General features: G+C 36.2%; 1 protein-coding gene across 3 annotated transcripts in view; it reads left to right on the forward strand.

The window, feature by feature from the left end:
- LOC101205603 overlaps nucleotides 1-12,524 on the forward strand; it is a 29,006-nt gene that overhangs the window by 5,356 nt on the left and 11,126 nt on the right. For 2 of the 3 annotated variants that reach the window (XM_011656649.2, XM_031885413.1), the window contains 7 exons: nucleotides 86-136; nucleotides 2,298-2,816; nucleotides 2,973-3,230; nucleotides 3,820-3,885; nucleotides 4,879-5,058; nucleotides 9,643-9,694; nucleotides 9,807-10,091. In XM_011656649.2, the coding sequence (XP_011654951.1) occupies nucleotides 86-136; nucleotides 2,298-2,816; nucleotides 2,973-3,230; nucleotides 3,820-3,885; nucleotides 4,879-5,058; nucleotides 9,643-9,694; nucleotides 9,807-10,091 (1,411 nt within the window). Of the gene's footprint in view, nucleotides 1-85; nucleotides 137-2,297; nucleotides 2,817-2,972; nucleotides 3,231-3,819; nucleotides 3,886-4,878; nucleotides 5,063-9,642; nucleotides 9,695-9,806; nucleotides 10,092-12,524 lie in introns of all 3 variants that reach the window. The other variant, XM_031885412.1, reaches the window with a different exon arrangement.

A 12,524-nucleotide genomic window follows, 5' to 3' on the forward strand; every position in this document is an offset into this window, starting at 1 on the left:
CTCCAGCTTTTTCTTTGAGCATAGATGTTCTGCATTTCCAGTGCTATTGCTGCTTTACAACTCATTTGGCTTTTTCTGCATCCAGCCCAGCTGTAGTTGCAAGGTCTGTGGCACTTTTGAAACGCTACCTTCTTAGGTATGTTTATCAAATCATCTTATATTTCAGTAATACCCTAATACTTGTTGAACGGGGTTGAATATCATCGTGAATCCTTCTTTTTTCCTTTTAATTTTTTTTGGAAGAAACAAGGTTCTTTACTTTATCAACGAATACAAATACAAATACAAACAAGGCTTTTAGTGTATTTCTCTTGTACTTAGAGCATTAGTCTCATTATTATCTCTGTTTAAAAAAAAATATAAATCAGGAAAAGTATAATTCCTTCTGCCCAAGTTGGATGACAGAAAAGATGATCTCCCAAGAGCGTAGTCTTACACCCAGGTCATGTGTTGGAACTTGGTGTAGATGTATATTTACACCAATACCTAGCATTAAAAATAGCCCAAAAGGTGAAATTAAATAATTGAAGTTCCTATTATTCCTCACACCAAAGGATCTATCCAAAGGATTTGATTATCCACCGAAATTGAAGAAAGAAAATCATGTATATCGTCCTGCATTACCATAGAAAAGAAAAAAGGTCATAAAATTAATTTTCAGAAGAAAAAATGTCCCTGCGATGGACTTTATTCTCCTTCAATATAGGCATTTCGTTATTTTAGCTCAAAATTTACTTCTTATATCACGAATTTTGGTCTACCAAGACGGGATACATTGATGGAACTACTCACTGTCCAAGTCTTTCAAGTGGATTCTTTTTGTTATCAAGAACAGAAGATAAAAAAAGAGGATGACATTGTAATAGGCTGGATCTCGATCTCACTGTCGTAATAGGCTAGTCTTATTTGGGATATGGTGTTTTGGTGCTAAGGGGTGTCAACCTTGTTGAGATGTTCGGGTGCTCTTTCTGATCCTTGTTTAGACTTCTTTATTTCGCTCTTTGTATAAATCTCTTGTACATTGAGTTCTTATTGTTAACAAGGAAGTTTGTTTCCGTTTTTTTTAAAAAAAGGTGAGATGAGATATTCTCACGCACCAAGTTACAAAAAAGAAGCCCAAATGGTGTGTAAATATGAGTTTGGCTTAAATTACAAATTAGTTTAGAAGTAGACGACAAGTAGAAGCAAAAGGAGTGACTAAAATCCCAACATATGTCCCTATATGATTAGTGACCATGAAAAGTTCTCGAAGTTCTTTCATACTGTAGGTTCCAATGAAGGGCGAAAACTCCATTAGACCAAAGAATTTTCGCCTGAGCATGAATACAGGGACCTTCAATAATCTGAAGAAGGGAGGGGCTACGTTCAATACCTCGACTTGACTGCTTGTTAATAGACTCTTTTGTAACCATGATCTTGTTTTGATTGTTAGATATGCCCCTTGTTTTTTGTCTGGATAAATTATTATTTTCTTCTGGTACAAACCATAACCCCCCCCCCCCCCCCCCAAAAAAAAAAAAAAAATCGACCTGATCGAGTTTTTTTCCCCCACAAATTAACTATCAAATAACTTTTGTCAAAACTTGTTATCAATTTATTATGATAAAACTATTTTTTTAACTCAATGTATGCATATGAGAATACTTTTTTTAAAGGAAAATTAATTTAAATGACAAAACTACTAAAAATACTTACAATTGTAACTAAATATCAGCAGATAGAGTACTAACTGTGTATGTCATGAATGATAGACAGAGAGTAGTTTATCACAGTCTATCACAGATAGACTTTGTGAATATTTGGTTCATTTTGATATATTTAAAAACAATCCTTTTTAAATGTATTTTCAAATGAACACTTATTCAGAGGTTAGGAATTGCAACAGTTTTTGAAGTTTAAGGTCAAGATTGTAAAACTTATTTGCACTCAGGTGCAATTTGGTGAAATCAAAAGTTTAGGGAAAAATTGATAGAATTTGACCATTTAAGGAAAGGAAATTAATTTTTTCCCAAAAAAATCAGTATGGCTGACTGGAAAGTACCATTTTGTAGCATCTCAAATGATTCAAGGCGGGTGAGCTCAACTCTAGATGAAACAAGTCCTAGCTTCCTACTTGACAATTTGCAGCAGTTTTTTTCTCTCTATTATTTTTTTCTTTGCATTAAACAATTCTACTGCTACTGCATGCTCTTCTATTCTCTAGTTCTCCTTAAATGCCTTTCCCGACTACTCATTCATTGGAGGAGCCGTTCCTGCTGTTTTTTTATACGAATTTGTGGTATACTTTATTTTTGCAGATACAAACCCTCTGAAGAAACATTAATGCAGATAGACCGGTTTTGCTTAAACACAATTAGTGAGTGTAGTTTTAGTCCAAATAGAAGGTCATCACCATGGTCTCAATCTTTGAGTCAACCTTCTGCTGCACCTACAACCTCTTCTACTTTTTCTCCATTGCCAGTATCAAGTATTGCCTCTGGATCTCTTATAAAATCACTGAAATATGTTCGCTCCTTGGTGGGACAACACATACCAAGGAGATCATTTCAACCAGCTGCTTTTGCTGGTGCACCTTCTATGTCAAGACAGTCGCTACCTGCACTGTCATCTATGCTGAGTAGATCCTTCAATTCACAATTAAATGCTGCAAGTAGTGCAGAATCTTCAGAGCATAAAGACTCTACAGTTTTATCTATATCAAATTTATCTAATATTGAAGAAGTTGATGGTACGGTTGACCTTGAATACATTTCACTTGATGCCTTGAAATGGCGCTGGCTTGGGGAACAACGGTTGTCTCTTTTTCAAAGAGAGAGGTAATTGGCTTGTTAAATAAGCTTCATTTTCTTTATGCCTTTTATGCATGCAGTATAAGTAAATATGCTTATCTTGTTTCCTCTTCAAAAGAAAAAAAGTTAGGATGGTTATTCTACCGTTGCTAAATTAAATGCTGAATCTGTTCGATGGTGCAGCGATAATTTTGCTAATACCCAAGATTTGAGAACACGTAATCTTCTAGAGGTAGGCGCAGCAGCACTTTTAGTTGGAGATACAGAAGCCAAAATGAAGGATCAACCTTGGAAATCTTTTGGAACAGCTGATATGCCATATGTTGATCAACTATTGCAGCCTTCACCTGTAGCAACTATAACCAATTCTTCCTCTGCCCGTCTCCACTTGAGGGCTATAACTGCATCAAAGCGCACAAAACCAGGCTTGCATCAGATCTGGTATTGGTTTTTTGTCTTATTTTTATTCTTGTTTCCATGTATTATACTTCTCCTCATGCTTGCTAGTCTTACTTAAAAGATACACTAGACATTGACTAAACTGAAGTTTTGGAGGGTGTCCATGTCCCTCTTGCACAAATGTCAAGTCTTAGGCTGCGATAATACAAACTAAAGTACTCTAGATTTCCCAGATCCCACCCCTAAAAGTTGTAAGAAGTATAAAGATGGGCTATCAATCTCCCTGTTCTTGCACTAATGTCAAGTCTTAGGCTGCGTTCACTAGGACCTGGAAAAGAACATTTTTATTAACTATAGTTCTCCATAATAGATATTAACCTATAAAACAGTTAGAGAAACTTAGATTCTGTTTTTATTTTGTTAATCAGTTTGATAACTTCCCCCACTGTAACTAATTATTTCTCTTTCTCATATGTGTATAAATACCATTGAGCACATCATAAATAAAATGAGAAAGTCAATTATATTTCCCTTGGTCTTCTAATATAACCAGATTATTTAATCAAATTATACTTAAAGAAAGGTTAACTTTTATAAATTTGTTTCTTGATTTCTTGGTAATGTCATTTAGGGAAGATTCTCCTGGGAGTACGTTTCGACCAAAGGCTCGACCACTCTTCCAATATCGTTACTACAGGTACAAAACAGTAGATTCTGACATGGAACCCTGTAAGTTCATAAAGTATAGAAAATCATTAAGCCAGTACTTGCTTATTTCAATTTGTAAAGTCACACAGAGAGTAATTTCCATGATTATGATCATTGCTTACATGGAGTTGCTTGTGAATGATGGCCTTGTTATAACAAAAACTAGTGGTCTCATTTTCATGCAATATATGAAACTTACATGTGTTTTGAATTTCTACATTAACGCTTTTGCTTTCTGTTTGATATCTCTTCCAGGTTTCTAATTGATGATTGTATGGTGTTCAATGAAAAGTTTGGTTCATTTTAAAAGAAGGATGATTTTGGTTCATTTTGTAATTACGGCCTTTCCATGATTTTTAACAACCTGGAAAGCTCTTCTACATTAGTCTTTTTGAATATATCTCTTTGTTTTCTATCAAAGTTTTTTTAAAAAGAAGTATATGATTGTATGTTGTTGTTGAAGTGGTATGCTGGGTGTTACCATATCTTAGCGTCTGTTTCATGCAATTACTGTTATTATTTTTTTTTCAAGGAACGAATCAATATGAGGGTCTGGCATGCAATATTGATTTAAGATACTGGTGATTTGGTGAACATGAGTTCTTTAACACGATTTCAACTAGTTATGACATATTCCATCATCTAAGAGGTCATTTGTTCAAATCCCCATTCTCACATGTTATTAAACTCTCAAACATTCTTTAATATTTTGTTCAAATTCTCATTCATACATATTATTGAACTTCCAAACGTAAGCTCTTTAATCTGAGGCTGTGAGCAACATATGTGCATATACATTTTTTCTTTCTTGAAGGTATATTGTGAGGCTCCACCATGTAATCATATTAAAACTTCTAATATTAACCAAAAGTTAAAAGGAAAAAAAAAAAAAATTAAACTTGAACAAGAAGTTTTTATTAATCCTATTCATAGTATTTTGTAGTTGCATTGTACCTCACAAAATTAACTTCATGCCTATCAGTGAACAGCAGCCTTTGAGACTGAATCCTGCCGAGGTGTGCGAGGTTATTGCTGCAGTTTGCTCTGAAATGTCGTCACCCATTGCTAATCCTCTTACAGTAACATCTAGGTTAAGTACAAACAGTGGCAAGCCATCAATGGATGTGGCCGTAAGCGTTCTCGTAAAGCTCATTATTGACATGTATGTTCTTTTTTTTTCTCTTCAGATGCTTAAATTAAATTAGGTCATATGTTTGCATATTTTCATATACTACTATATTTTTGTTAAAAACGATAAAGAAAATAGACACCGAGTAACGTGGAAACTCAAGTACCGGTAGAAAAACTACGATATGATTTTCTTATTAATTTCTCATATAAATAAAAGATACAAAGAGGAAAATAAATAGACAACTTTATGATAAAAAAGGAAAGGAAATTAGGGTAAATCCTTCCTTGGGCCAAGCCACTAATTCCGCTCAACATCTCCATTTTGTTGAGGGGTGTAAGCATCCGAGCTCTGGTGAACAATCCTTTTAGAGGACAAGAACTCACTAAGGATATGGTTTTGAAACTTCCCACCATCATCACATGAAAAATTGCAATTTTTGCATTGAACTGCGTTTCTATAGTGTGATAGAAGTTCTGAAAAATTGAGGAAACCTCGAATTTATTAGTGAGTATAAGAAACAAAATTCTTAGAAGAACCTTTCAAGTGATCTGTAACACCCGAGTCTAGGATCCACGGATTCTTCCTATCGACACTGATAAGACTAAGGAACTGAGGCATACCTGACTGAGTAATGACTCCTAGAGTGGAGGGTGGATTGGGACCATTCTGGTTTACGATAGGGCCAGATGATTGAGAGGTTCTAGCAGACACACTCGTACAAGCACGCCCTGAGTTCTGTTTATCATTTAAGGAATGTTTTTACCTCCTGGAGGACGACCATGAAGTTTCCAACACTGATCCTTAGTGTGCCATTGTTTCTTGCAATGCTCACAGATAGGGATTGGTTTTCCGTCGTTCTTCTCACTATCATGGGTTGAGGATCTAGCACTGAAGGTAGTGGATTCAGTAGCAGGAGTACTTAGAACACTTGTAGCATTCGTATGTTCTTCTTCAAGACAGACTTCATAACACACTTCCATTAAGGAGGAAAGGGGTCTTTGACTAAGTATACGGCCACAATGTCAAACTTGGGATTGAGACCAATAAGGAAGTCATAAATCCGATCAACTTCTTCAAGTCTAGCATACTATATGCCATCATTTGGAGTATCCCATATTGTCTTTCTGCACAAGTTTATCTCTTGTTAGAGTAAGGAGAGTATTAAAGTAGGAGGCTACATCTAGAGTTCCTAGCTTGCAATTATAGACGAGAGACGTTCTGACTCTTTGAATAGAGTTTCTGAGTAGTGTCCCATAGATCCTTCGGTAGAGGCTTTCCAATTTGTGGTTCCATACTATTAATCAACATGGACAGAAATGTGAGTCCTCCCTCTCCAGAGACGTTCTTGGGCATCAATGGGTGGGGGCCGAAGAGTCTCCTATGTCAGAAAACTGATTTGGTGACGGCCCTCAAGAAGCATTTTTACTGATTGAGACCAAGAAAAGTAGTTCTGGCCATTAAACTTCCCTTTGGAAAAACATTTGTAGATGGTGCAAGAGAACTAGTTATATAATTTGAGGACAAAGTAGGGAATGAAGTTACTAAGTCCTTGGAATACATCGGTAAGTCGGTTGGTTTGTATTGTGCCGAAGATTCACCACGGATTTGTGGTTTATTATGGAGTTGATTGATCCTGGTACCACGGATTTGTGGTTGCAGTAAAGAATCAGAGTTTAGCGGCTCATAAAACGATGGCAGTGTCTGGAAACCGAGGGAAGCGGCGGCACGTGGATGTGTGGCTGACCAAAAAGGTACTGCTGCTGGACTTGGGAAAACAGGTGGGAGTAAGCTGGCTGGAGTCAGGCGACGGCATGTGGGGATATGTGCTTGGCAATGACGACGCGTGGGTGGATAGCTGAGGCGTGTACAATTGGTTTCCTCCACTAAGCTGTTGACTTCGAGGGTGGGCCCATTGTGATCATTGGCGTCTTCTGAAGCTGGTGGAGCAGCAACAGCGGCGTTGATCTTGATGGCTGTCTCGTCTTTCTCTGTTTGGGTTTCATCTATAATCGTGTTTAGGGTTTTATCTGATAACATGTTAAGAGTGGTAAAGAAAATAAACATTGATTTACGTGGAAACCCGAGTATCGAGAGAAAAACCACGATTTAACTTTTTTTTTTATCAATTTCTCATATAAACAAAAGATACAAAGGGAAAAATAAATAGACAACAAACTTATGATTAAAAGGAAAGAAAGTTTGGGTAAATCCTTCCTCGGGCCTAGCCCACCAATTCTAAGAATTTTCAATCCATGGTGGCCACTCACATAGGAATTAATTTCCTACGAGTTTCCTTGACACCCAAATGTTTTAGGGTTAGACGAGTTGTCCAAAAAATATGCTATTCATTACTCATTCATTTCATTTTGTGTGCTGATATGTTTTTAGTACTCATTTAATTCCCTCATGTGCACATATTTGCACTCGCATCAACAATCTTTTGTGCTCAAGCTGTTAAATATAACCGTTGTAGAGTTATGCCACAAAATGATTTGATTTCTAGGAGGAAGAGAGGAGAACAATAAGATATGGAACTTTGCCCCCCCCCCCCCCCCCCCCCCCCCCCGGTTTGTTTCCCATAGATATTTTATAAGGAGGGAGAGTTAAAAGTGGGCATGGAGAGTTAAAATAAACTTGATTTGATGACTTTGATCTGATATGTTTAACATGTATAATTTTGTTAGGAGAGAGTTGAAAAATGGGCATAGAAAATTTGATGTGTTTGCTCTTCTAATTTCATTTCTCTTCCAACAAATGAGTTTTTCAATCTGGATCCTTGCTTGAACGAATGGGTCCATGGTTTAGAGACAACGGGCTTTGTATACCACTAATAAGAGCAGCAAGTGTACGACAAAACAAAGGAAATGCATTGAGACCTTTATCAATTATTCTTTAGGTTTGATTCTGCATAGTTGGGGTCCCTTATTGCCTCCTTTTCTGTGGGCTTGGTTTTTTGTATGTGTATTCTTTCATTTTTTTTCTCAATGAAAGTGGTTATTTTCAATAAAAAAGGGACATGCCATAGAGATGTTCGGAAACTAGAATGCTCTATCTCTTATGAGAAAAAAAGCTAAATCTATGCTTAGGTAGGGGTCTCTTTCGGCTTGATCGTGCTTGTGATTTTTTGGGCCTCACCTTGCGTTTGTGGATGTTTGCTTTATACAAAAACGTCAATTTCCCTCCATCTTAAAAACTGTTGTCTACGTACTTGGTCTCAATCAATATGGTTATTATCTTGATTGTTTTTTTACCAATATGTGGAGCTTTTGGATCAACTTTTTGCTTCTTTTTCTATGGGGTGCTTCTGTTTGATGATCTTTGGATTGTAGTTTTGTGTAGATCGTCACCGTTGTTTTGGTGTTAGGTTGGCTTCTTGCTTCATCAACCCAACTTTCATCTTCTTTTATTTAATCACCTTTTTGTTGTTCCCCTCCCCCGTGGTTTATTTTGTTTCCTTTCTTTTTATATGGGTTTCCCCTTTGTATCTCACTGGATATTTCATTTATCAATAAAATTGTTTCTTATAAAGCAAATATGTATTCCCAAACGCATACATTGATTATCTTATACATTTCTTGTGGGCCTTTGGTCTTGCCAAAAGAAATATCTAGTATCCTGGCACTAGTTGCATATCTAAATGTATGTGTTTTGTTGCATAGTTGGAGCCCCTTCTTGTAAGTAGATATCTCTCCCTTTTTTTGGGCTTGTGTTGTATATGCCCCCATATTCTTTCATAAAAGATGTTCTAGTATCTTGGCATTAGTTTTTGTGGGTCATCCCTTCCAAGGTAAGAAAAAAACTTTTTGGGTGGTCTTAAATTGAGATTTCTTTAGATATCTTTTGTGTAAGAGGAATGCACAAATTCTTAGGCATACCTTCACAACCCTGACTGTCTTTTTGAATTTTGATTTTATTTCATGTTTCTGTTGGTGTTAAAATTAATATCATTTTTAGTGATTATAGTCTTTCTCCTATAATTTCCCATTGACGCAGTTATTAGTACTTTATATTTAGGTATTGCGATCCTTTTATGCTCCCTTATATTATTCACTAATGGAATTTGTTTATCTTCTAAAGAAAACATATATTTTGATCTCTCACTTTTTCTCTTTATGTTTTTTTATTTATTATTATTTAAATACTAATGATTTTTTTTATAATTGTTCCTTGTGACTAGAAGGCTATTTTCTGTTAATTTTACTGGTAGGGGTTGTCTCTTCCCCTTCCTCTTTAGGCACTTCTTAAATTTTATGTTCTTTATATCTTTAGGTTTATTATTCAAAAAATGTGTGCTGATCTTGAAGGACATCTGAATTTATTTTGCCTTTCTTTATTCTTGAATTATTTCATTTGTACTCATCTAAATTCTTAGGTATAACAACGTAAACTGTTTCTCTTATTTTGAGATGACTTTATCCAAGAAACAATTTGATAGTATCCAAGAAACAATTTGATAGATCGGAATATTACTCTCTCAGGAATGTAATGATAACCTTAAGTCAAGGTTTTGTGAATAATTTTCATTGAGCCAATTGATGTTCCGATGTATTTTCCTTTTGTATACTTTTTTGTTTGTCAAGCATGACTGAAATTATTCAATAATTTCTCATACAGGTATGTTCTGGATTCTGGGATTGCTGCACCTCTCACTTTATCCATGCTTGAGGTGAAATATCAGTTCTGAATCGATTTATCATTAAAAAGTTATCCAAATAGCAAATGGTCCCCCATTTAAGATTTGTTTTAACGTTATTTCTTAATATTTATTTCTCTTAAAGGAAATGCTCAGTTCTCCAAGATCAACCTGCAAAGTTCGTGCATTTGATTTAATCTTGAACCTTGGTGTTCATGCTCATTTATTAGAACCAATCACGCTTGATGAAAATTCTACAATTGAAGAAGAGTATTCTCAAGAATCATATCTTGCGGAAGAAGCTCAATTAAATTCACATGGGAAGAACAATCTTGATTCTCCTAACAATATCAATGCAACTTCATCTATTAACAATTTCGAATGTTGGATTCTCAATATCTTGTACGAGATACTGCTTCTTCTTGTTCAGGTATGAGTTTATGTCATGGCTTTGCAAAAAAGATTCCTTCTTCAATTATGACAGCTCAGTCCAAAAGTACTAAGATGATTTTCAACATCAGCTTCTTTGAGAAAATTTGGCAGAAGGTTCTGATTTTTGGAATGTTCAGGAATTCCAAGGATAAAGCTAGGTGCCTTTGTCTAACAATTGGAAGGCTCAATTTTTTTCTTTTTCTTTCTTTTTTTTTTGGGGGGGGGGGGGGGGGGGGGGCGTCTCAACCCCTTGCCTTTAGGTTGTTCTCCCCTTTTTGGTTGGATATACTTATTTGTTTCCTATCCAAAAAAAGAAAAAAGCTAGGTGCGCTTTGTCAAATGCAATACTATCTGTTCTTTTGGGAAATTTGGCTACAATGAAATCTCAGAAGTTTCAATGAGAAAGCTAGGAGTCTCGGGATTTTATGGGAGAAAATGTTGATTGATTCTTTCTCTCAGAGCCCTTTAACAAACTTAGAAAAAAAAATTCTTCTATTTGGAATTTGTTTTTTAGTTTTTGTTGTAGCTGTGGACTGAATTTTCTCTTTTCTATTGCTCTTAGTATAAACTCTTTTACTTCGAACTTAAGGTTTTTTTTTTATTAATAATGATTTAAGAGGCTTGTCTCCGTTTAAAGAAAAAAAACTTCGAAAAAGTGCTCTAGTCAAGAGAAATAAAGCACCAAACACTGTTGCTAGAACTCTTTGAAGATTCTGTATGCTCTTGTATTCTTTTTTGTGTGCTCGTGTATTCTTTCTTTCTTTACTCAAAAAGTGAAATCCAGCCAAACCACCCTCTCATTGACTGCTCCTAAAAATACTCCGAAGGACAACAATTTAGCAGGTTACACACCAACCCTCCTTAGATACTGAAAGGACCCCTCACAAAAGCCAACATATCTCTATTGGAGCAAGTTAGCTTTTTAGCCCCCCGCCCCCCAAGCTTTGGCAATCGCATACAAAGAGCTCTTTGTATTTGTGCAGAGGGATAGTTAGTAGCAAACCACCCACAGTAATCCCCTCACTTCACCATCTAGAGGAATGAAAAGTTGAATGAGAATCTAGCGAAATGTTATTGTGCACCGAACAATTGACTGATATGATGATTTTGATCAGAATATGGTAAATTAGTGCCTGGAGAGTAAATACAGAAAGCCTTTTAAACCAAAGCCCTAAGAGAAACATGAAATATCACCAAAGATCAAACCTCATTAGGGTCCACAACCCTAAACACTTTATCGTTTCTCTTTCCATAGATCCCACAACAAAGCACATATCCTCACAAACCAAAGAAAGCGCCCTCTCTAAAGGGTGGTTGAAGAAGGAACTCCCACTGACTAGCTAGCAAGACATCAAACTCTTGCATGAAATAGTTCCAAATAGATCTTGCAAACTAGCCTCTAAGAGAAAGTGATCTTGCAAACTAGCCCTCTAAGAGAAAGTGATCTAGGTTTTCCTTTTCCTTCCGATAAAGAATGCAACAAAAAGGTTTTGTTAACAAAGAAAACTTTCTCAAAACCTTATCCATTGTATGCACACGACCAAGCCAAACAAAGAACCTAACTTTCTTTAGAATCTTAAGCCTCCATAAAATGTCAAAGACTGACCGGACAACAGTAGAGGGATCAACTAAATTCCTAAAAGAAGACTTACAAGAGGAACCCCGTTGGGTTAGGACACCAAACTCGAACATTTCTTCTCTCCAATCTAAAGTCAAAACTCTCAATCAAAGAAAGAACAGAGGCCACCTCCTTTGATTCCCTATTGGACAACACTTGATGGAAACCAATGGAGAAAGAGACTGAATTCCCTAACCAAATGAAAACATTGGACATGAAACAATTTTTCAAGGAGGGTAGATGGTATGACCTATGAATAAAGAATTCCTCTTTGCTAGAGCAGAAGAACACCGTGCCATCCGCAACTCGCAAATACACAGAGCCACCTCCTTAATCCCCACCTTAAAGGGCTCACATGATGCTTCCCTCCATCTTGATAAAGGAAAATTAGGATTTATGAATTATTAATATTTTCCATTATTATTTTCCTTCAGTGGTTTCTTTGAGGTCTATATATTTCCTATGTAGAACATCATTATGTACGTTGAATTATTCAATAATATAGAATTTCACATGGTATCAGAGCTCTAGGGTTTTTTGTCACATTAAAATTAGCCGTCATTGCTGCCTCTAGGCTTGTTCAACCTCTACCTTCGTCGATTTGACTAGCCATCGATGGAGGTAGACCCACGTGTAGATTCGCCGTTCTTTGGTGCCAACACCGCCCAACGCGCTGTACAAACTGCTGCAAAATCGAATATTCCAGTTCAAACCAGCACTCTGTTCCAAAGCGTTTTCCATCTTCTGTTCAGATTGGTGCGTCTTTGACCCATCTGTCGTCCGTTTCATATCAGGTACAGCATCACTCAAATT

Source organism: Cucumis sativus, chromosome 5 (assembly GCF_000004075.3).
Source record: "Cucumis sativus cultivar 9930 chromosome 5, Cucumber_9930_V3, whole genome shotgun sequence".
Lineage (NCBI taxonomy): Eukaryota > Viridiplantae > Streptophyta > Magnoliopsida > Cucurbitales > Cucurbitaceae > Cucumis > Cucumis sativus.